General features: G+C 33.1%; 2 protein-coding genes across 3 annotated transcripts; one reads left to right on the top strand and one right to left on the bottom strand.

Moving 5' to 3' along the window:
* Positions 1 to 5475: 5475 nt before the first annotated feature.
* Positions 5476 to 10724, top strand: LOC123206417. 2 transcript variants are annotated; one of them, XM_044623606.1, is made up of 10 exons: positions 5476 to 5965; positions 6411 to 6502; positions 6856 to 6958; positions 7472 to 7728; positions 7948 to 8079; positions 8335 to 8457; positions 8699 to 8827; positions 9166 to 9383; positions 9771 to 9924; positions 10181 to 10724. In XM_044623606.1, exons 1-10 carry the CDS (start codon positions 5716 to 5718, stop codon positions 10322 to 10324), a joined length of 1602 nt encoding a protein of 533 aa, XP_044479541.1. In that variant the 5' UTR covers positions 5476 to 5715; the 3' UTR covers positions 10325 to 10724. The 2 variants fall into 2 exon arrangements, with proteins under 2 accessions (XP_044479541.1, XP_044479540.1); XM_044623605.1 differs by having other exon boundaries at positions 5477 to 5965; positions 10228 to 10724.
* A 373-nt stretch (positions 10725 to 11097) lies between these two features.
* LOC123206426 (endoribonuclease Dicer homolog 3-like) lies at positions 11098 to 24784 on the bottom strand. The gene is made up of 25 exons (XM_044623616.1): positions 24262 to 24784; positions 23989 to 24169; positions 23720 to 23833; positions 23113 to 23247; positions 22906 to 22975; positions 20854 to 20918; positions 20635 to 20766; positions 20385 to 20537; positions 19869 to 19998; positions 18942 to 19047; positions 18631 to 18823; positions 18352 to 18512; positions 17939 to 18157; positions 17558 to 17814; positions 16504 to 16775; positions 15860 to 16395; positions 15666 to 15760; positions 14705 to 14913; positions 14397 to 14606; positions 13736 to 14203; positions 13258 to 13530; positions 12672 to 12998; positions 12084 to 12303; positions 11782 to 11893; positions 11098 to 11623 (listed from the first exon to the last, which is right to left on the bottom strand). The coding sequence occupies exons 1-25, from the start codon at positions 24411 to 24413 to the stop codon at positions 11416 to 11418; spliced, it is 4998 nt and encodes a 1665-aa protein (XP_044479551.1). The 5' UTR covers positions 24414 to 24784; the 3' UTR covers positions 11098 to 11415.
* Between the last annotated feature and the right edge of the window lie 322 nt (positions 24785 to 25106).

Raw genomic sequence — 25106 nt, 5'->3', positions numbered from 1 at the left:
GAAATTTCACAAGTTGGAGAATCTCATATAACAATTTCCCTCCAATTCTTATAGTGCAAGGACTACAAGAATTTTGGTCATTTTTTACATGGAATAGATGGCTGCCACATGGATATTTCCATATCTTTTTTATAAGGGTGTGTAATTCTATTTTTTCATGGGACATGATTGATCATGCATTGTTTTTATCAAAGGATGGTTGACATGTGCTCAAGGATTAGATTAAACAATTAGGATAGATTCTAGTTTGTCTTCCTATTTTAGTTATAAAAGGAGAGGGAGGTTGAGTTAAGTTTCTAATATTTCACAAATTTAACTCAAACATAATATTCCATAACCCACATACATATCATACTTAGTCAAATCAATAGATGGTATGAAATTATTAAAATAACCTCAATATGGACCAATGGGCATCATAATGTGTTAAATGAATATGAACATCATGTGAAACCAATATGATTTGCTATCACATTACTCTTACTATGATGACAAGCGTAAATCCTACAACTTAAAATAAAAGTACTAAAGTGTAAGGGGATTATAACAAGAGTAATCATAATTGCTAAATACCTTTAATTTGAGTTTGTAGTTAACTTGTAATTTTCCATCAAACTAAAGTAAAACAAGTTATAGGACTTTGAGAGGCATGCTCCCCAGCCTTCATCAAAATGATAGGATATCACTGGGACAATATTTAATTCATGCCTATTGATCAGTGTCATTGCCAATATTGTTGTGATAATGGCATACCTTCTTGTGATCTCATCGAGCGCAATCTCTTTTCATTGCCTTACCTTGCAAAAATAGTCCCTTGTGCTTCACATACATTTGGTCAATAGGGGCAATAAGGAGATACTTGCCACAAGGGTTTGGATTTCTTTTGAGTTTATTCACTTAAGGCTTTTTGAGATCATATTGTTGGTTTCCACCGACCTTCCTTTCTTAGTGACTCTTGTCTACGATGAAAAAGCTTGGGATAGAAATGTGGGAATCAATGAAGTATGCTGCCTAGTCGGCATGAAGAATTGATGTCTAGCTTGTTAGTCTTTGCAATTAGAGCATCAAGGGATAGGCTTCCCAACATGATATATTTTTGGGTGCTTTTGGCCACTATCTTTGGAGAGAGGGCATTCAAGTGGTCACACATGTCTGGCTTACAAGTTCAATAACCCAACTCAAATCGTATGTCAATGTCAATATAGCACCAGTCAAAGGACATTGAGCAAATGTTATCCTTTAGTTAAAAGGCTTGCTTTGTATGCTTGTAGACGTTATCTACTGATTGTCATTATGCACCTTAGACTTGATAATAATGAGTTAGATTGACATCTAATAATTGGTTATGGTTGTTCGAATAGAATCTTCCGAAGAAATACTTCTCAAGTTAAAATTATGCAAATGGGAGAATACAGTATGACATTTATGAATATTTTTTAAATGAAAATATAAACACAAAGAAACCTTAAGAATGTATAAGTTCTTTATGCTTTGATCCTAATAAAATATTAAAGGTAAAAAATTTTTTGGAGTGTTGTCAGTTGTTAGAATGAAGGGGTAAAAATGTTCTTTCATCAAATCTCAAGGGTGTATAGTTATTAACCATTTTTTAAATTAATAAAACTATGTATACCTAATTTTAAATCTTAAATTAGGTATTCATAAAATGTATTATTATGCAGTTGGATGTTAACACCCAATTATAAAATGACACATCACGTGAATGCTTAATTATATACTTAAATCTAAATGTATATAATATTGTTTTTTTAAATTCAATTAAAAGAATTTTTTTTTTAATTTTGCCTTTCCAAAGTTATTTTTCTCAAAAAAAAAAAAAAAAGTAAGGATTAGTCACGATTTTCTAAAACATATGGGTGTATTTTACTTATATGAAAGCTTGAGGGAGAATTTAAATTTTGCCACAATTGGTTGAGGTCAACCAATTTAGTTTGGTTTCATAAATTTAATATTTGCAAATATTAATAGTAATTAAAATAATGGTAAGGCCAAAGGACTATTTCTCACCCAAGTTTCAATGCGTTTTAAAAGCACACTTACGAGGTTTTAAAAACCTAAAATTTTATCCATGAACTAATTTTTGTTCAAAATCTCAGTTAAGATTAAGGGAAAAATCATCATTTAACAAAAAAAATTTTAAAAACTAAAGTTTTATTACATTTGTCTCTCTCAATTTGAAAATCTCATAATTCCTCCCCATCTAAAATTTGAAAAATCAATATTTTTCTCTAAGATTTGCAAATTATCATCGAAGGGTCACATTAGCTCTCTCTCCAAGTTTATCTTTCTTTGTCAATCAAATCTTAACCATTGGCAAAATCAATTTTCTCTAATAAAGATGAAATAGTTTTTGTTAAAGTGTCTTTGTCTGAGATAAAGATAGTCGTCGGAGGTTTTAGAGGGTCATGCCATCTTTGCCTTAGACAAAAATAAAATTATCTTTGTTTCAAATAAAAACAAAATTTATTAAAAAATGATTTTATCCTTAACCCTAATTAAGATTTAAAAAAAAAAGATTGGCTTATAAATATGATTTAAAATTTTTTAAACCACATAAATATGACTTTAAAAATATATTAAAATTTGAATAAAGAATAACATTTTGGCCTAATGGTAATTAATAAAATGAAAAATATATCATAATGGATATCAATGTTAATTATAGTGAAAGGGACACTTTCATTGACTCACTATCCACCACATGCAGTGGCTAACAAGAAAAGTTGATGTGATTGTGGTGGCATCCACACTTGACTCATCTAAGCTTATTATTATCAACTTAAACCTATTGCTTTCAACTTAAGTAAGACATTGTATCAATACATAAAATAATTCACTAGTTGCTAAAATCCCACTTTCTAGGTTACCTTCCTTCAAGAACAATTTTATTTATTTATGTGTTAGCTCAACATATATGAATAATAAACAATTTCCCAAGTTGGACCTACCAATACCAAATGAATCATACATCTAGACAGTGTGATGATTTCTGGCTTCTGAATTTGCAAACCTACTTGTGCATTGCTTCTTATTTCCACAAATCTTTATTTTTTTTTCTTAAATCAGAATCATTTTTTCGAATAATATAATAAAGTTTAATCTTAAAATATTATTAAAAACTAAATTAGTAAAAATATAAATTTATGCATTCCCATTTAACTCCCGTTTTAAACACACCCACTTAAATTTTTTAACTCAAAACATATTAAACATATATTTTATACATTTCCTGTATTAAACACGTATTTTTGTTATTTGTTATTCTTTATAAATTTTTTAAAGTACAAAAATATCTCTTATATTTTTAATTAATTACTATAATATCATAATTATATAAAACCAAAAATATCCCTTTCTAACGTAATTTCACCAAGTCAGTTTCCCTCTAATCCAATGACTTTGTCGTTGACAAAGACGCATACAAAGAGAATCTTTGTCTTTGACGAAAACGTCAAACTAAAGGGAACTTGACTTAGTGACATTACGTTAAGAGGGAGATCATCGGTTGCACAAAAAAAAGAGGTCATGACTGGATTTTGACTATCAGAGAAGATGGAATGAAACCCTATGTTTATGAGAGAAAATGTAACTTTTTAAAATTTTAATCTAAGAGAAAATTATTATTTTCTAAACCAAAGAGAGAAAATTATTATTTTCTAATAAAACAAAGCTTTATTATTTTTAATAGATAATGGTTAAAAGAAAATTTTACTCTTAAAATTAATCGATTCTGTTAATTTTAATAATTTATAGATCAAAATTTAAATTTTTAATACTTAACGAATACAAGTTTACATTTTCAGTAACTTTTGGGCGGGAACAAGTCTTTTGGCCTTATTTTCTATGATAGGTAAAATAAAGTGTGTTGAAACTCACTCGAAGTGTGTATTCTATGATATATCGTTTTCATATAATTTATTATAAAGGGACGATAGTTAATTGATTGTCTAATCTTGATTTAGATTCAAACAACAATAACAACCAACCCCTCAAAATGGATGGGATGTGGTCCTAACCTTTACTGGATTTTTTTTCAATTTCTTCTGCATATTTAAGTTATCAATTTTGTTCAAAAAGTATTATACGTGGGCTTTTCGTGATCGTTCCAATACAAATTAAATTAATTTGAAATTATTTATTATTTTTATTCTTTAAATATTTTTAGTATCAAATTACTTTAATATATTATTAATAAAAATATATATACTCAAAAAATACATATCAAAACATTTAAAATATATTAATAATCTTATAAATTAATCATATTTTCATTACTAAATAATAAAATATTTAAGTAAAAATAAAAAATAATATGAATAATTTTAACTATGTAAAAGTATAACTTTATGTCATCGGTAAGGATTTTAAATACAGTTGATATTGTTTTTTAACAATTGTATAATTTATTTCTAATAAATTCTACTAAAGTAATATTTCTCAAAATATTCGAGTCTGTTTAGATTTGTTTAAGTTACTTTCGTATCAATATTAATACAACCTAATTTAGTTTTGAATTGTGTTGGGTTGACTTGAAATAAATTTCGTGTAGAAAAACTCAACTCTAACATAATTTTTTTCATATCGTATTATATTGGATTAATAATTCGTATTAAAAATTGTCAGATTTTATGGTACATAATTTGAGTATATAAATGATATATTATCATGTAATCGGATACTATTTATCTTTAATTCAAAATTATTAAATCATATGCTGATATATTATTTATATATCTAAATCATGTACAAAAAAATGTATACATAATTTTATTAATATTTTAATATGAGAATATAAATTTCACTAGGGATGACAAAGGGGAGGAGATCTTAATCCTCATCCTTGTTGTAGAGATGACAAAGATTTCTCATCCCTTTCCCGTCCTTATAGGGAAAAATCATCTCCTCATACCCTCTAAATATAACATAAATATATTAAATAACAAAATTAAGTAAAATTAAAACTAATCCACTATTTCAAATGTTGTAAATTAACTACTTTAATACGTACAATAAAAACTTAAATAAATTTAAAAAATATAAATAATATAACATTATAAAAATATATTAGTATTTTAAATAAATATATTAATATAAAGAGATGAGGATGAGAACAGGGACATGGAGGGGGCAAGGTAGGGACGAGATATGGTGAGATCAGGCGAGACGAGATAGGACTGAAAGAGGACACATGTATCCTCATCTTTGATTACAAAGATTTTTTTTCATCTCTGTCCCATTTCCCTTCTCCATTTATATCAAGGAATCTCTTCTCCATTAGAATCAAAGTCCCTAAATTTGAACTGAAATTGTCATCTCTAAATTTTACCCTATTGGACTAGTTTATCTAGATAAAGGCAGCGGAGTGGTAGATTTGTAATTGGTTAAAATCACAAGCCCAAATTAAAAATCCAATCTTTTTTTGAACACAAAAGAAGAAGAAAGTTTAAAAAACTACCCGTGCTTGTCTGCTTTGTGAAGTTGAATTTTCCTTTTGAAGCGAATAAAGCATAAACTCAGAGAGTATTCAGCCTCAGATAGCACTTGCTTCAAAATTTTTTAACCTTTTTAAACTTTCTTTTAATATTCAAGATCCTTAAAACAAAATTCCCATTTCTTAAGATTCATATTCTTCTTTCTTGTTGAAGTCAACAGTTTGTTTGTTTCTTTGGAAAATGTTATAGAAGGGTGAAAGTCATGATGGCTGGTGGTGTTGGTGGTGGTAGTGGTGGTGCTGGCGGCGGTAGAGTTGAAGTGATAAGTAGCAAGGGATGTTCACGGTTGTTTGTTGGGTTGTCTTCTTCTGTTCCTTCTTTTAGAGGCGTGCAATCCTTTGAAGCTGTAACGTCTACTGCCTCCTCCTCTGTTGCCTCTGAATCGCTGCTTCAGCTTCCCTCCAACGCTCCCTTTTCCGGCCTTGTGATTTGTGTCACCGGTCTCTCCAAAGGCATATACCTCATTCCTTTGATACTTTATATCTTATATTTTAGTACTCTACCTGCCCCTGTCTTGCTTCTGTTTTACACGAATTTCGCTTTTTGTATTTTTGTTTTTTATTTCATTCTCTCTTGCATGAATTTTACTGCTTTCATTTTTGCTAGAATTACTGCCATATTGATTTCTACGGTAATCCCAGTTTAGAACTTGAAGGACTCAGAAAAGGGGCAAAAACTTTTGTGAAAAAGAAAATATTGGAGCAAATATAATTTATATTTGCTGTCTAACTTATTGATTTCTTGTTTTTCACTCTTGGTTATTCGGGATGTAATTCACTTTGGTGTGACGGCATTGGTCTTTTGCGTTCATTCATAGTCATATTGGGTGCATAAGATCACTGATAATTTTGTAGCTAAAAATGGGCTAAGTCTTTTTTGTGCGTCTTTGTTTGGCAGAAGCAAGGAAACAGGTCATGGAAGCGACAGAAAGATTGGGTGGCCAATACAGCCCCGATTTGCATCCCCAATGCACCCATTTGGTAGTCCAGATATCCTTTAATATACTGGGAAAAATACACATTTTGTCCTATATAATTAAATTATGAAGTTTTGAAACTCTTTTCATTAAAAAAATATGGAAATGGCATTTTGGGCTCCCTTTTTGTATTACTATCACTAAATAAGTTTTTGTGCTTGTATATGGGAACCCAATTTCATGATCATCTTTGGCTGGTTTAATAAGAGAAAATAATAGTTTTGGAAAAAAGGGATAGAGAAACTTCCGTTATTGTATTTATACTAATTGTAAACATTAAGGTTTTTCACTATTTTCCAGAACTAGCATATCTAGTATGTAGATGTTCCCTGCTTTATGATATGATTACCCTTAACACTGATTTACAGCTTCGGTGGACGTAAGCTTGAGCATGCACTGAAACATGGATCAAGAAATGGTCTCTTTGTTGTAACTCTTGGATGGTTTGTAGATAGTGTCCGAAAGAATGGTAAGAGTCTGCTACAATGATACAATTTGTTACTGTAGTTTAGTTTTGATCTTTTCACACCACAGTACAGTATGAAACTCAAAAGAAGGTCCGTATATTGGATGCTTTTGCCCGGTTTAATCTTGCTTAGAAATTGTCAGTTAATATGCTTATGAAAATTTTAAGTATCAAATACTTCTTAACTGTTTAAGTGACAGACCTTGGAATCTGGACATGGTCATAACTTATTCAGAAGATGACTTAGGTTCCAGCCATTGAAGTAGAGTTGCTCCCTGAGGTCTATATTTTTTATGCGGTTTACATAGGCTTTCATTACATGAACCAAAATTGTTAAGGGTTGGTCTCATTTTATTTATTTATTTTTTCTACTTTAAGGAGTTGGAATTATGTTTTTTAAAACTCTTCTAATAAAAAGCACTTATTTTCTTTGTGTAAGTAAGAAAAATATAAGAACTAATTTGAAATATGTTATTTGCTTTTCATCTGAAATTCAATTGTTCTTATGTGTTGTAGTGAGGTTGAAAGAATCACTCTACACTGTTAAGAGTATTAAGGAATATGGAATGCACTTGGACTACTTGAATCGACTTCAAACAGGTGCTGACAACTCATGTCTCCCAGCTGGCATTCATGATGCAAAGTGGTTAGATGTGAATGCAAAACCAAAAAAGCATTTCTCTGAAAGAGACTCTAATAGAAGCATAGATTCTACCCTATCTGGCTACTCACTGTATGTTGATTCAGAAATTTCAAAAGAACTTCAGAATAAGGTGAACATAGAATTTCATGCCGGGAAAACTTTTATTATGTACCAGGTTTATTTAGAATATGTTCTCTCTCAGTTTACAATTAGCTCTTTTTGAAAGTCCTTATGTGATATCTATGCATAAATTTTGAATTCAACAAGTTAGTCCCAGTTGAAGTTGAACCAGTATATGCCATCATCTGTTTTAGTGACTTATCACTGAAAGATTCAATATGTTTGATAGGTCTTTGAGGCAGCTGCTAGAGAAGGTGCTACACTTGTAGATCAATGGTTTGTTGGTTGCAATGCAAGTTATGTAGTGTGTGAAGGGACCTCCGTCCAAAGATATCTTGGTCACTCTAACAACGTTGTCACAGTCAGTATTCTATAGCTCTACTGAAAATGGACATATTTGGAGACTTGAAATAGTTTCTTTACTCAAACTTTTAGGCTCTACCATAGTAATGTTTTTTTGGTTATCCCTGTATAATGCTTGCACACATTTAGGAAAGTCATAACAATGACATCACCTGTAACATGGAAGACATCTTGTACATAATTAATTATCAAGAGTGCTTTTGTTTGATTCTTTTATCATCATAAAATTGATTTGATATGTGATGTGTTTCAGCCTCTTTGGGTTCTGAAAACAGCAAAGGAGAAGAATGTGCAGAGGCTTGTTCACATGTCAGCTGATTTGGCCAGGCAGGTTGGAACTATGATTGAAAATCTTCAAAATGGCACTGTCAGAGAGGTAGTTCTGGTTACTTGTTTTCAGAATTTTTAGACGCTTTTTCAGAAAAAAGAATAATACAGGATGCTATTACATCCATATATACTTTCAAGTGTAATGACAGTTGTAATTTTAGAAAAATTCAGCTTAAATTATATTAAATGTGTGTTGAAATAAATTTTGTGAAAGAATTTATCATGGAATATGTTTCTTTGATACTGTTTGTGTTAAATATCACTTCCCTTCCCTGTATCTTCTTTAGGAAATTATTGGTGGAAATATTCCTCAAGATGCTAAGAGCTGTATAAGTAAAGCAACCCATGAAGAAAGGCAACAGATTGTTAATTTGGCTAAAACTGGTGTCAGAAATCGGCGTAGTCGTCGTATGCAGGCAAGTAGTTAATCATATTACTTTGTTAGCAACATTTTTACTTAATGCACTCTTGGTTCTGTTTGTCTGATCATTCCTACACTGCAAGTCTCGCAGTTTTGCCATGCCTCATCTTGACTTAGTGATTTTGACACATAATTCTGCTTACAGTTAAATAGTTATCTTTATGTCATTTGCTTTTCACTACATTACATGTTCAATTTTTTTTTTTTTGGTAATTGTATTAATGTTAGTGGTTGGCTTGAAATTCGACTTCTTGTTGAAAGCTTCACTGTTGAAATGATTACTTTGTCTTAAATATAAATCATAGAATTTGTTTTTGGATTCTGTTTTTGCAGACTTGCCAAACCCCAATACGTCCATTAACCCCAAGCAGCCTTCTAGATTCAATATGCTGGTCTGTCTCTGAGCCAACTTCAACTGCTTCTATTTACACAGACTCTTTCAGTGGTGAGGATGTTAGTGAACATCATTCAGCCATATTCTTTGATGCTAAGGAGGATGGCAAGGATTCAGAAGCTTCATTTGCTAACCTGACCAGATTGCTCACAGAAAGGTTGTTGGTATCTCTTTCTCTCCCTCTCTCTTGTATTATAGAGATTTTTTATCTTTGCTTCTGAGTGTAAGGTTGTGGCTTGAGTCCTCCAGTTCATTGATCGTATTATTTTGTGTTCCAAAACTTCTTGTGATCGTATTATTTAGTGTTCCAAAACTTCTTGTGATTTCTTGCTATCAAGTGCGGAGGATGATTTTAATGATTTATGCCAATCATGACCTGTCAGATGAAACCATTATGAAAACCACACTTTTTTATTTCTTTCTTACAGATTTTATGCTGTGTCTGGTTAACTGGACTACTAACTGAAATTCTTTTTCAAAAGTGTCTCTGATCATTGAATATCACTTTATCTCACTAAATTTCTTTTACATGTGGCTTCTGCAGTGAAAAAAGTGAATTGATATATAAAAACCATTTTCTTACCATACTCTTTCCTATTGATCGATTTGCCGAAATGGGGCCTTCTTCACGAACATATTTCAGCGATAATGGCTTCACATGTTTGCAGGTGTTAGATCATATCTATGAATTTTATCAGGTATGATTTCTAGATGTTAGCTTCTACAGTTACCATGTGTGGATTGATAAAATATTATGTGTCTGAATAAGTGGGAGAATGGGTGTGTGTGTGTGTAAACATGTTTAAGGTTTCTATTAAGATAGCTTGTGAATACTGTTCTGGAATTCTGATGGAATCACGTATGATCATCTGTCTTCAGAATTACACATGGAAATTGCATTATAGTTATCATTCTCTGTTTATATACTTTGTTAGAACTATATGGCTCATGTAGGTTGGAATCTTCCTGGAATCTTCAAGGTGTGTTGATACCTTTTGCAGGAGAACATGTTGCCTCATGAGATCATTTCAGCTATTCACACTGATTCAAGGCATGCTGATCGGCTACGTGCAGTGTACTCTAATAAAGAGACAGTAGAGCATGGTTATGTAAATTTTAAACGAATTGAATTCTTAGGAAGTCGTAAGAGTTTTGAGATGTTGAAGCGCGTAAGTGGAGATAACAACAGTAATGTATATGAGCTTTTGCTTAGAGCATGATATTATCTTAACAGTTCGCCCTCCTTATATTGGTTTTGAGGCGATGGTGCTGGTGGTGATACTTGTCAGCTAATCACAATAATCCATGTGCCTCCATTACTTACAAATCCATGCACTAAAAGTGAGGATACAAAGAATGAGATAGTTCCTACTTTGTGTCATAGAAATAATTTGTTTGTATACATGCTGCTTTTGATGTGTGTAATGAACAGAAAATGAGTGATACCATCAATTTTTTTTTTTTCTTGTTGATAACCTAAATGAGTGCTTTGATGACATTTTTGTATGATTTGAGGCAGTGCTATCAATTGTAATTTGATACATTTCATGCCCAGAAATGCATGGATTTCAGTTTTTCAGTTCTGAAATGCATCCAAAAAAATTATTTTTTTAACAGATCAACATTGACTTTGGCAAGTGTGGCTTAACGTGGATCAACCCATTACCCAATCTTTATTTATTCATACCGGTCAACACTGACAGTTTCAGGATGATGTTTCATGTTTTGTAAGTAAGATGCACCATCCATGCCCACACATTTCGCAATGCAAAAAAGATAGCTTTGCCTTGAATTTCTGTTGAAGGGAGGCTTCGTACTTCAGAAAATATTATTTAGGTCCTTAGCTGTAAAGATTACTTAATGTAACGGTATGATCACTGATAATCATCTGCAGAAGTTTATTATTTGATAATATAGAACCCAGTTCACTGTACACCTTCATTAAAGGGCATGAAAGGTTTGTGTACAAAATAAAATGGAGGATGATGCTTTAAGTTAGTCTCTGCACATAAAGCTTCTATTCTCACGCTAGGTTCATGGCCAATAAATTACTGGACAAGTCACCAACATGTTTCCTCATTGCTCTACTTTAAGTTAGGTGACAAATAAAGATGGCGATCAATGAAAAAATATCACCATCTATTATTTGTTGCGATAATAATTGAAACAAATTTTGATACTGGTAGAATTTAGGAATCACTTATGATGATTTTACCCTCTCGTTCAAAACTGTTGAGCATGAGTAGTGCGGCAGAATCAAATGAACTTTTCTTATCAGCTCTGGGATCTCCTGTGCACTCAATATTGCCAGATCCTGGTATATGCAGAGTGATTTTTGAAATAAAACTGTTAAATCCCTCTCTCTTCCCAGAAATTTCATCAAATATCATGGGAGTCCTGTGGGCGGCAGTAGAAATTTAATTAGACCAAGATTAAACTTACCAGATAGCAAAATGGAAGCTTTGAAGGTTCAGAAAGACAATAATGCTGGAAAGAATGAATTCAAAAGATCTGAGGAAAAGTAAAAATAAGAGAACTTGGATGATGAGGCTGACCTTGATTTATGTTCTGTGGTATCAAATGTGGGCATTGGCCATAGCATAGTCTTGCAAAGTTGGAAAAGTGAGGTTCGAGGCCCTCCTTTCTTCATGTTGATAGGTGCAATAACTGTAAAATGAGTTGGAAATGAACATAGATAAACAATTAAAGACCGTCCTTGAAGAATGCACAAAAAGAGTACCCAATAAAGCAGAAAATATTGAAAACGTCATGCAATTGTGCCCCATACATGCATAAGCATGCTTAATCAATTTATTTTTCATAAAAAATGATACAGAAACAAATGAATGCTACATACTTGGGGTTGCATTGGTGGAACTGCAGGCTTTTTTGGAAGAGTCACAGACAGGGTTTTGAATTTCAGATCCCTTGAGCTTTTTACAGGCTGCTTGTTCTGGCAAATATTCATCAGATGTCTGCCCGCTGACTTTATTATCCAAGTGGAGACAAGATGAATCATCACAATGATCAGGGCTCAGTCTCCTTGTTTTGGATACACCTTTGCGAATTCCTCTAGTCTGTTGCATTACAAGTTTTAAATGCTTTAGCATATGCCTGTCAAATTTGTATGCATGAATTTGACAAATGAAGCCAAATTATATAACAAAAAGAAGACTTCACTTTAGACATGTATGCTAGAAGAACTGCTTAAGAAATAAAGCAAAATATTAGATGAGAAAACAATCATTTATGTGACTCGTATATGCATTGTGCAACTGTAAGCAAAGTGAAAAGCATTTCACTTTCATAATATTCTTGTTAGTACTAATACTATCATTTTGCTTTTCTTTATAAAACTACATGGAATTTGTCTGCTTGACAGTCAGAGAGAAGGATGCACATTGAGAATAGGGTAAACAAACTTCATACTGGAGTAAGAACAAACCTCAAGTTGCTTCAACAACTGTGAAGCTGCATTTCCTTTTGCAGCTTTTGCGCTCCTCTCCAGCCCTTGTCCAACCAGAAGAGTGTCTTCCAATTGCAATCTCAACTCTGCCTGCACCATTTCCCCCTTGTGAGCACATTTTGTGTTAATAAAGTATCCTAGAGAGTCGCACAATTCGTTCAGTTCACGCAGTGGAGGGAGTTCAAGTTTATCAGGGGTCACGATTGGAGACAATAATGGTTTACATATTCTCCACACTTCATCAAGATTAAGCTTGCTGTCAATCAATATTGCACCAACAATACTTTCCACCAAGTCTCCTAGAGCCTAGCACAGAAAGGAATGATCAAAAGAGGGCATTTATAATTAGAATTTTAAGGAACATAAGCTAAAATCACAAATCAAAAGACCGTAAAAAAAAATATTTAGATTCACTAAGAACAGAATTTAATCTGCGCACTAATAACGATGTGGCTGTCTTATGAGATAGCATTAATATTGCCATATAATTACACAAAATAGGACTAGTTCTATAAGATAGATAAATAGAGTTGTAATAATACTGTAGATCAATAGAAGAGATTACCTTTGGAGCTTTTGTGGTGGGGCCTGAACTAATTGTGTCACTGAGTTCGGGAAAAGACTTCACATATTCTGTTATTTGGCTTAAGAGTAGAGTAGAAGAATGCTGAAGATGCTTATACAGGTTATTTCGCACTGCAACTTGAGCAAAATTTTCATTATTAACAGAGGCTGAGCGTAAATCAGTCAACTCGCCAGGATCAATATCTCTATGGCTCTGATAAAGATGCCAGGTGATAAGCAAGTCCAGAACAGCATCTCCAAGAAATTCAAGCCTCTGTTAAAAATCAGATCAAAAGTCAAAAGAGAGATCATATGGAAATTGGGCCTGGAAAATTCAATTTATTAGGTCAATATACACCTTTAAAAATATGAGTTTTCTCCCTATTTCTTTCACACGTGATTCCAAACATCTTACGAGAATCAAGTAATGTAAAAGTTATTGGTAAGTACAAAATCAACAGCTGACGTTGCATCATTACCTGATAACAGTAGAACTCATTTACGGATGCATGTGTAATGGCCTCCTGTAACAGAAACTTGACAGAAAATTCATATCCAACCTTATTCTCTATATCCTTGATCTCATTGGTTTTGGGAACATATGATCGGACAGATGCACAAGTAATGGCTTCAACTATTAATGAGGGCTCAATGTTAGCATCAATACCAAGCCATTTCATCACATGAAGTGCAGCAACCAATCCTCCGCCAACGTAATATGCTCCGATGAGGGCTTCAACACAATCAGATATCGTTTTTGAACCCATCCATCTGTGACCCTTGTCACATAGCTTCCCCACCACAACTTTTGTGTCATCAGAAAAAAAATCCCCTTCCAATGGTACTTCTAAAGTATCCACCCCACATTCACAAGGAACAGGGAATACAGAAAGCTGTCCTGGAGCAGCCCAACGACGGGCATCAAATGCGCTGTCCCGTATGTATCCCTGGAAAATAAGAAATGTAAAGCTATTAACAAGAATGTGCGATCAGATGAATAACAATTTACATTAGCTTTGAAAGGAATTAAAAATTTACACAAGCATTGTCTCCCTAGTAAAATCAATATCAGAAAAGATACAGCAATATGCTTGAGCCATTTCAGTACAATTCAGAAATAACAAAGGTAAGATTTGATACCTGTAACTTGCGATCTGTTCCGAATTTATGCAAGGTTGAGTTACAAATAACTGATTGACGCCTACCAGACAATTGGCCTTCATGCTTTTTTGGATATGTAAGAAAGAGGTGGCAGCTTATAGCATACTTTAAAACTGAATCACCAAGCAATTCCAACCGCTCCATAGAAAATTTTTCACAGCATCTAAGCGTCGTAAGTGCTTCCAAAATCTAATCATAAGATTGAATATGGTTAATTTGAATATTGCATGATACATCAAAGGACAGCGAAATTAAGTGAATTGTTCTAAGTTCACAGTTTCACAAACCAAGGAACTTGGTATATGAAGGGAACTGCAATCAATCTCATCTCTAAGTTGGCTGGCCAACATCAGGGACTCCAGCCGTTGCATTAATGATGGGAGTAGGTAAAATGATTTTATGACATTGATTGGAACATCAACAGTGATCAGAAGCTCAGATGGCATGTGAATATGAATCTGTGCCTTTTTAGCTTGTGATGCCTTGCCAGAGCCACCTGTTCATTTACAGGAAATTATTAGGAAGCTGATAAACATGGTGCAACAATTTCTAAATCAAATTTGACAGCTGAACCAAAATAATCATTTAGATAGTTAAAATGCACACTTATATATGAAATGCTGGTTTTTTACCTCCTGTTTACTTTTCACTAGCATTTTTTGAGAAATCACAACAGTGTAATAGATAATATGATGAATCAGATGTGCATCCAATGACCTGATGTCAAAGTGAGAAGAAAAAGAACAATAAATTCTTGAACTCTTAACCAGACTTTGCAGCCGCCTTTCCTACATTACACCCTCCCCAAATCCATACAATAATAAATTCTATCCCAAGAACGTGAAAATTTTAGGAATCACTAGTGGTAAGAAGTAAATTGGAGATTTGCAAAAATGTTCATAACATCAGGAGGTGAGTTCACAAAGAGAATTAGCATACGAGTATTTACTGGAAATAATATATATATATATGTATGTCCTCTTTTTGGCACCCTCTTTTGTTTAAATAGAACTCAGAAGTCAATAACAAATAGACCTTACTGAATATGTGGTCCCTATAAAGGAGCTTCACATGGCATAGAAGAAGTGACTTGAGGTTTCAAATGTGGAATCAGTAAGTCATAGATTTGTTTGAAAAAATTAGAACCCAAGCACACATATCTCAAACTTTAAATCGTGATTCATAGTGGGAACTAAATCAGGCATTAAAATGGTTATTGGATGAAACCAAACTCAAGCATTGACCAACCTTCTTCATTAAAATTCACAAGAAGGTTGTGTGCATTATGACTCTGCTTCAACCGCAACAACGGCTGCCCTGGATGTTTCAGCACAATCCCATACCTGATCAGAGCCAACAGTATAAATGGAAGCATAAATGATAATCTAGAAGGAAAGAGCACAATAAACACGATGCCCCATTCAGGATAAAATATCACTTACTTTTTACGGAAGTAGTCCGTGAAGGTTGTATACACTGATGGGGCACCATCAGCAGTTCCATCAAAAGGACTCTCTGCAGATGTATTGCAAACCACTTCAACCGTAGAGTAGATTCTTCCAGTATGGATAGCTAGTACTACCCTATTCTTGAGATCTTTTGCATCAACAGAACAATTAGCAAAATGGATTATATCTTCAATGTTGCATTCTTTCTGAGAGGAGTCAGTCCTATGAGGTGACAAATTTCCTTCGTAACCATTGGAATGATTAGCACCCAAATAAGAGTTTTCCTTTAAAGATTCTACCACAGCAGCACATGCATTAATTCCAGTCCAGTTTATTCTCCAAGATTCCATACCAGAAATGCCCAATATCTCCAATGGTAGAAGCAAATACATGTTTGATGGATTCCACAGTGATTTTGTTTCTCTCTGAAGTAAAAATTCTCTATTTTTTCCAGATGATTTGGATTTAACAAACAACCTTCCAAATAAGCCATTGAAGAAAAATTCCTGAAAGCACTTTGCTTTGGTCATCTGGTACAAACAAAGGCAAAACAATAAATAAAACATAATGGCACTGTATTTTATACTTGCCAGTTGAAAAGTAAAATCATAAATGAAATTTATAAGCTTATGTTTGACCTGTTCTGCATCCAAATGCACTTTCCCACATGATGAAACAGTAGCCTTAACCACCTTAGAGACCAAATATAGCTCCAATTCAAAATTTCCCACATCATCATCAAGTTTTGACTCAGTCAAAAACATAAATCCGGAGTAAATCTCACTAGCAATATTACAGGAGAAGTAAAATTTATAGGCATGTAAAACAACACCATCAACTTTTTCTCCCCAGCTTCCAGATAATGCACGAATAGGATTTGTCCCATGCAGTTCCTTCCTTTTCGTTGTTCCTTCAAACACAAACAAAGAGCAAGATAACTTACCACACACTAAATTAAAGCATTAGCAAAGATTGGTAAGACAAAACCTTTAACTAAATATAAAAAGAGGTGGAGCAAGAAACCACAGACGGTCCATTGTTGTTTTTAACAAATATAGAGCAGAAGAAAGGTAACCACCAATGATATAATACTGTGGAACAAAAAGATATTTAAGAAATGACAATAACTCCCAATTATCTGCCAATTAGGAGAGAAATTATCTCATAATATTTTTTTTGTTTTGTTTCCATATTTGAAAGAAATTGCATGGTAGGTACTAGGTAGATTAGCTTGTATTTATATGATAGATAGATCTTCTAGGCATGGGAAATCATCTTGCATTCATATGGTAGATAGATCTTCGAGGAATGGAAATTTAGCTTGTATGGTTATATGAACCCCCATAGTACTGAATATTTATCAAGGGAAATAAGAACTCTCCTATAAAAAAATTACATAATATCAGAGCAAGTCGGCCTGAACCATTAATTCTAAACTGTCCAAATAGCTACCATGGCTAGTGAGAGTGAAACTTCGACTTCCAAAATTTTGTTTGGATCTAGAGGAGTGAAGGCATGAATTTCCAGTATTCATGAATGACCCATATTTAGATTACTCAACACAAGTTAAACGGCCAAAATTTCATTCAATGGTCAAAATTTGTGATGTTGTTCATATGTGGTAAAGGAAAAAAATTCACATAAAAATAACACACACCAAACAGTTGCACAGGAGATTTGATGTATGCATACCTGCACCTGGATTCTTTTTAACAATGAGATTGCTTTCAAAAGGTTCTTCAATGAAGGGGAGAAGATGATCATTCAGAGCTCCCATTTGATGCAGCTTTTTACATGCTTCCAAGCACACAAGCTGCTTTGATAAGTTTTTATTTCTACTTGGAGGACCAACAATTGTTTGGAAAGGTGCATTTGAAGGTAGCGTCATTTCACACTCATAAGACTCGTCAAAAGATTTGTACTTAAAGATTGGCTTTGGTGTGTAGTACCTATTTTATGCAGTAGCCAGTTATAACTAGATGCATGGCCTCCATACATAGAATCTGATGAAAAATAATATTGTAAAAAACACAACTATGTATGGCAAAAGGAAACAGTAAAGCATTTCCATACTTGTCACTAGGGAGCTTTTCACAGTATCGATGTATGAGACTGACACTGGAGTCTGCAGTTACTGATGCTCCAGTTATATCCACAACATAGGCATTCATTGTCCCCAAGGTACATGCTTTCAGAACACAGGAATCAGGGTCTCTACTCACAGTTGTATCCGCCATTGATTGTTCACTCCTAATGACATCAAAAAGTCTATCCCTTTGTTTAATGTTTCCCCTGCAAGTAATGCGCATGTGGTTAGATTCTGTGCTACAACAACTTCATACAGACAAGAAAAGCAAATATACATTAAAAATGTGCATTGCAAGAAGCATTTCATGACTTGAAAAGACTTCAAGCGTATTGGTCATTCATAAATACACTATAAGCATATGTTTTTGTAATATACAATGACAAGGTCAGGGCTTCACCGCTCAAGCATCAAGATGAACTGGGAGTTATTTTGCCGAGCTCGTCCGCGAGACTGAACATAACTACGGACAGTCTTTGGCAGGTCAAAACGGATAACACAAGAGCAGTTTGGTACATGAATCCCCTCCTCAACGACATCAGTAGCAAACAATAGATTGACCTACATAGAAAATTTCACTCCTCTTATTAGCTAATCAAACATTTTACTCATCGCTTATTAGCTAATTAAACACCCAAACTTCTTTTGAGGAGAATTTGTTGTACAAGAAGTTAGATACCTTTCCACTCCTAAATGATTCCAAGATTTCTTTCTGCATTTTTGGTGCCAGAGAATCGACTGATGTATTACTTCCAGTCAAATATGAAACAGTGAAATGAGCCAAACAATTTACTTTCTTCACAAACCTTTCAACCACTTTAGCTGCGATAATTCTTTCCACAAAAATGAGGCATAATACTTGTGTAGCCCCTCTGCCAGAAAAAGGGTGACAATAAATCAAATCATGATATAACATTTACAGTTATTAAAGTATCAAAACAATTTTGTCATAAGACTAAAAGACATTAACCAATTAAATTGTTCAATTACCCAAAAGATAGGAAGAGTTGAAGAAGTTCATGCAATTTTGGAGATATGTAACCCAAATCTACTGCCTTTGTATAGTCAAAACCAAAATCCAAAAAATTTTTTTCACCTGTGGGATGGGAAGGGAATAACACTTGATAAATATATCACATTTGAAGCAGAAAGTAAAAGATGGCATATCATTTGGATTAACTTATAAAGTATCATAAGGCAAAATGGCTAAAAAGTATGCTAGTCAATCAAAACCTAAAGCAGTATCCATTGATCAATTTCATAGAAGTTAGACAGGCAACAAAAGGCAGTAAAGAAAATTCACTGAAAACATAATTTGCTTTTTAGCAAAAAGCACAGTGATTCTTAAACAGAATTATCCTCAATTGAAGCACAAGACAATAAAACAAATTAATAAAAAAATCAATGACATTGAAAAGATATAAATAAAGATTCTTTAGTGAAAAAAATTTATACTTATTTGTTAGCATTGACTTAGCTTTTGCCGCGCATTAAATGTTAATTGCTCCTGTAAGTAATCCAATAAAACTATTGAGCATGGAACTATATTCCCTTATGGATGTACAATTTCAACAAAGCATCAATATGTGTTTTTCAAACACTCTACATGTACATTAAGTGACAGACAATGCACAGGCAGAGGCTAAATCTCATGCAACTGATAGCTGTTTATATATATTAACTCTACATGTACATTAAGTGACAGACAATGCACAGGCAGAGGCTAGGTCCAGAATAATAGAATATCAAAAGAAAGCAGACAATGCTTACATAACGCATCAAAAACCAAACATACCAAGTAATAGGTACAATATATAGAATATATGAAAGAGGCATTAACAAATAACTACTAATGTATTTGAAAAAGAATAAAAATTTTGACAAACAATGAAGATGGTAAGTTATTTCATGGCATACCCAGAGGCAAAGATCCCCCAATTATACACAATATTTCCTCAAGAAAATATTTGCATTGCAATGAACTTTCTCTGTAAATTTCACACTCGTCTTGGACTTTTGGGACATTCTCCAGACAGACTTTAACAGCCTAACCACAAGTCAAAACATCAAATCAACACCACAAAGGGAAACAAAATAAATACCACAGACAAAATATTTCACCAGTATCCAGCAAACAATTACTTGACAATAATAATAAATATGAGGATGTTAACACTTGCCTTCAAAGAAAGACCAAGAAATATATATAAATATTCATAAAACATCATTTTAGGGCCCCAGACATGGACTTTTCACATGAAATTCATGAGCTTGAATGTTAGGGAATAATTCCTTCATGATTTATGTTATTGTAGCAGCCTATGTTAGGAAAGATACCTAGAATAAGGTCTCAACAAAGACAACATTTCTTTACCATTCGACAAGCATTCAGTTCTCCACATTAGTGTAAACATATTGGGTTTCCAAGCATACCTCATAAGCACATATAAGGCCAAGTTCATCTAGGCAATATAAGATCTTTGCATGATAATTGGACAGCTGCTTTCTAAGTGTTTTATGCTTATCATCCATATCTTTGTAAGAATTTTGCACTGATCCTTGCAACTTTGATAGTGAGGCATCAAACTGTCCATAAAAACCACATTAGGTGAAAGCTGAGAATGTGTTTGTGTTGGCACAAACATCAAACACATAAAAATATGTACGCATTAGGAACATATACCTTAGAGCATGAGATTTCCAATTTTTCTGTCAAATCCAAACTATCAAAGCTTGATTGGTCATAAAATCTACAACTTCCGACCGCAGAGGGAACATATACTTCCATCTCTGTCCTGTCCCCAATGGTATAAACCTGCAGCATCATCAATTCAAGAAACTATTGTTCTGCTTCTTAGTTTAACAACAATCAATGCAAAGTTATCAAACAGAAAGTGAGTACCTGAGAATCCAAGATGCTTTCGAGTTCTGAGATTTGTCCCTCACAATCCATCGCTGATGAGACGCCTAAATTGCAAAGTAGTGTTTAAAATAGCATGCAAATACATGGCAAGTAATAAAAAAAATCTAATTCATGACATAAAGACTGCACAAAAACAGAATGTTACATGGCAAATTACACTTTAACATCCGTGTCATGATAAAGAGGTTGAATGAAAGTGAATGCGACAGGGGAAATAACACATGAACATCCAAGTCATGCTAAAAAGATTGATTAAATTGAATGCATCGAAGAATGGAAATAAAATTCCATTAAATGATAAAATCTCACTGCATTCAATTAAATTATAATACATAGAAAGAATATCTGTGGTTAATGAGATAAACTTTTTTAAATATGGCAATATATAGGACTTAAATGCAAAATTTGGAAGTGAATTGTGGATGCCCTAGGAATGATTCTTATTACTAAGTCATACACATACAATTGCTATTGTTTTCATAACTGCTCCCTAAAAGAAAAGTTTTAGATGATGCACCCTCAATAGGCATAAAAACAGAATGCTATATGAGAAATAACACTTTAACATCCACGTCATGATAAAGAGGTTGAATGAAAGTGAATGCAACAGGGGAAATAACACATGAACATCCAAGTCATGCTAAAAGGATTGTTTAAATAGAATTCATCAAAGAATAGAAATAAAATTCCATTGAACGATGAAATCTCAATGCATTCAATTAAATTACAATACATAGAAAGAATATCTGCGATTAATGAGATAAACTTTTTTAAACATGGCAATATATAGGAATTAAATGCTAAAGTTGGAAGTGCATTGCCGATGCCCTAAGAACGATTCTTGTTATCAAGCCATAAACAAGCAATTGCTATCGTTTTCGTAACTGCTCCCTAAAAGAAAAAGTTTTAGATGATGCACCCTCAATAGGGATCTATGTTTTGAAGAATTAAAACAGGTTTTGATTACCACATCAGTATAAAGCTATATTGTTCATGATAACAAAGCAAATTTCACTTTGTGTGGTTCAACAAAAAATTAAATTTTAAAAGATATAATTTTATAAGATCCATCTCAGTGGCATTAGTCAAGCACTACACATAACTGGAAACAAGTAGCTAGAGCCCTCCTATTAAAAAATGAGGAATAAAATTCTCCTTCCACTGAACTTTCTTATCAGTGTTGATTAATGTAGCAAACTCAAAATAATACATATCTGCACAGGTTCATGTGATGAACTTTATTAAACATGGCCAAACATAGGAATTAAATGCAATTGTTGGAGGTGAATTGTGCAAGCCCTAGGAACGATATCAAGCCATAAACATACAGTGCTATCTTTTTCATAACTGCTCCCTAAAAGAAAAGTTCTAGACATACCCTCTATAGGAATCTATAAGTTGAAGAATTAAAACAGGTTCTCATTGTCTTAGCTTTTAAAATAGGTTGTCAACAGGTATCTATGATTTGAAGAATTAAAGTTATATTGTTCACAAAAACAAAGCAAATTTCACATAGCGTGGTTCAACAAAAATTTAAATATTAAAGGATATAATTTCATAAAATCCATCCCAGTGGCTTTAGTCAGGCACTACACATCACTGGAAACCAGTAGCTAGATTCTCCCTATTAAAAAAAGAGGAATAAAATTCTCGTTCCGCTGAACTTTCTTATCATCATTGATTAATGTAACAAACTCAAAATAATACATTTCTTCTCACTGCTGATTGTTCATTAATTCAACAAACTCGAAATAGAATTTTGAATGAAAAAATTCAAAAAGCAGGTATAGAAAGGATCATATTTAAATACTAAAAAAACTTAGAGTAAAAAAGGCCCATTGAGCTTTTCAAATTCCAATTCAGCTAAAAAACTTTAACAAAAGAGCAAATAATCATAAAGTTCATGACACATCAAGAAGTACATATTGCACAATCATAAATCAAGAAAAAGTAGATAAAAAAAAAATTCAAGCATTATAACCACCTTATTCCCATTAGCATAACATGTATACAGAAAAAATATTATCTTACCTTTTCTCACCACAGGTGATGCTGTCATTCCAAAAACCTTTGGCTTGCTATTAGATTTGTGATAAAATTCCTTCACAAAAGAATATATGTAATTGGGATGCTTATTATGAAGACAATTATATGAAGAACAAAAAGAAAATGAAGCATTAGATTAGATAAGATAAGATAAGCAAAAATAAATAATTTATGGAGATGACAGACATAAACCTTCATAACCCTTGCGTAAGGATGATTTTTAGTAGCATGATGGCACTCATCTATTATGATGAAGCATACCATCTCTAGCCTCAGGAATGCCTTCCTCAACACATCCAAGAGGATTTGTGGGGTCATAACCAATACCTACATGAAATGAATAAAGTATGTGAATCAACCTAACACTATTGTATCAAAAAAGTTTCAGGTTTTCATGAAATTATAATCACAAATGAATTGAAAAGCTTTCACCAAGTATCACAAAAGTGCTTGTCTTATTACAAGCAACATACATGGACTATTATAAAATTCCACAAAGACACAATTTTTTTGGTAACAACTTTCTGAGAATCAACCAACATATATATCCCAAAAAACTAAGATAAACAACAAAAAAGAACAACAGCTAATGACTGAATGATTAAAGAAATGGTAGTTAAGTCCAAAGAATTGCAGCAAACAAGACTTTTTAGAATTAAAGTGAATTGTGATTAAGCGGATTTAATTTTAGATAACTCCCAACATTAAATTTCTGTGCCTAACAAAACAGATAACGCAGTGTTAGATTGCAACAATGACACATCACAATATCTGTGAGCTATAAACAAACCAAACTTACATCATTTTGATCATATTCTTTCTCCCAGCAGTCCAAAGTCCATTCATCAACTCCTTTGGATCCATAGTATTCTTCCACTTTACAATCAGTATTAATCTTAATGACATCGTATTGCTGCAACAATAAACCATATTTTCTTTTCAGCATGTGATCCAGTTAACCAGCCGCAAGCATTAATAGGCATCCCTACGGTATACTTCTTAAAAAGTTCTCCTTTTGAGCAAGTGAAGTGAAGGAAAAGTAAATAAGAAGTAAGAGAAAAATCACACCTGATGAACAAGGTGAACAGTTGGAGCCAAGAAAATAATCAGTTTCCTATGACCATTAGACTTGATAGTTTGTGCAATGTCTTTTATCAGCATTACAGCTATCATAGTCTTCCCAGCTCCTGTCTCTAAAACTGCTATTGTGTTCCTCTTCTTGGCAACTTCAAATACCTGCAATTGATACCTACAAACACAAAACAAAACACACACTTGAATAACAGAACAACCCAAATTTGAAAAATGAGAAGAAAAAGAAGAAGAAGAAGAACAACAGACTTTCTGGGGTTGAAATTGTTGGCACTGGTAGAAGAGGAAGTGTCATCAACAGCATGATCAAGACCATGGGAGCCCTTATCAAGTGGGGTTGAAGAGCTCATTTGATCAAAGCTTCTTCTGAGTGGAACATGATTCATCCTTGGAGAATGCATGTTGATATTTTGCAGAAGAATGATGGATTGAATGAGAAAAGAGACACAAAAAAAAATAAATAAATACAAGTAACGTGAAGCCCTAAAGAAGGGTTGGTGGGGTTGAAAGATACTAAAAATGACGATTCTATTTGTAGTTGAGAATAGAAAGATGAAGCATTGATGGCATGATTTTGAAGGAACTAGTGTCTTCTGAGTAATAAAGTCGATATCGGAAGCCGGGTAGGAGAAGTCAGAGGTAGTAAGAAAGTAAATAGATAGGAGATAATTTCAATGTTATTTTATTTTAGAATCCAATTAGGATTGGATTTGGGAAACAGCAAAACGTAATCGAAGAGAAGAAGAACACACACAGCTGAGCTGAGGTTTACAATAAAACACCTTTATATATATATATATATATAAAGAAATTATGAATCTAATAACCAATTATATAGATGCTACATTAAATTAGTCGAAGTTTGATTTTAAAATAGGAATTAAACTCATATTATTTTATATGTAATAAAATGTCATGCCGTCTCCTAGAGGATTCGGATACGGGTAAAGGGACTGACATGAAGATATGGGGGCATTCAACTTCTATTTTCAGGGTTTTTGGCCCTGTTATATATTTTATTATTTGGATAAAAAATTTTAAATATATTATTATTAGATTTCAGCCATTTAATTATCTTTTTTATTTCACAACAA

Source organism: Mangifera indica, unplaced genomic scaffold (assembly GCF_011075055.1).
Source record: "Mangifera indica cultivar Alphonso unplaced genomic scaffold, CATAS_Mindica_2.1 Un_0035, whole genome shotgun sequence".
NCBI classification, from domain to species: Eukaryota; Viridiplantae; Streptophyta; class Magnoliopsida; order Sapindales; family Anacardiaceae; genus Mangifera; species Mangifera indica.
The sequence above is the reverse complement of the archived record's forward strand: the minus strand, read 5'-3'. Positions and strand labels throughout refer to the sequence as shown.

Excerpts from the sequence above, each read along its gene's own strand:
- LOC123206417 (XM_044623605.1), top strand. The coding sequence starts at position 5,716 with ATGATGGCTGGTGGTGTTGGTGGTGGTAGTGGTGGTGCTGGCGGCGGT. Across the intron at positions 7,729-7,947 it reads CAAAAGAACTTCAGAATAAG|GTCTTTGAGGCAGCTGCTAG; the intron begins GTGAACATAGAA and ends TATGTTTGATAG. Across the intron at positions 9,384-9,770 it reads ACCAGATTGCTCACAGAAAG|TGAAAAAAGTGAATTGATAT; the intron begins GTTGTTGGTATC and ends TGGCTTCTGCAG.
- LOC123206426 (XM_044623616.1), bottom strand. The coding sequence starts at position 24,413 with ATGCATTCTCCAAGGATGAATCATGTTCCACTCAGAAGAAGCTTTGAT. Across the intron at positions 20,538-20,634 it reads TGGAAATCTCATGCTCTAAG|TTTGATGCCTCACTATCAAA; the intron begins GTATATGTTCCT and ends TTTTATGGACAG. Across the intron at positions 19,048-19,868 it reads TGGGGGATCTTTGCCTCTGG|GTGAAAAAAATTTTTTGGAT; the intron begins GTATGCCATGAA and ends CCCATCCCACAG.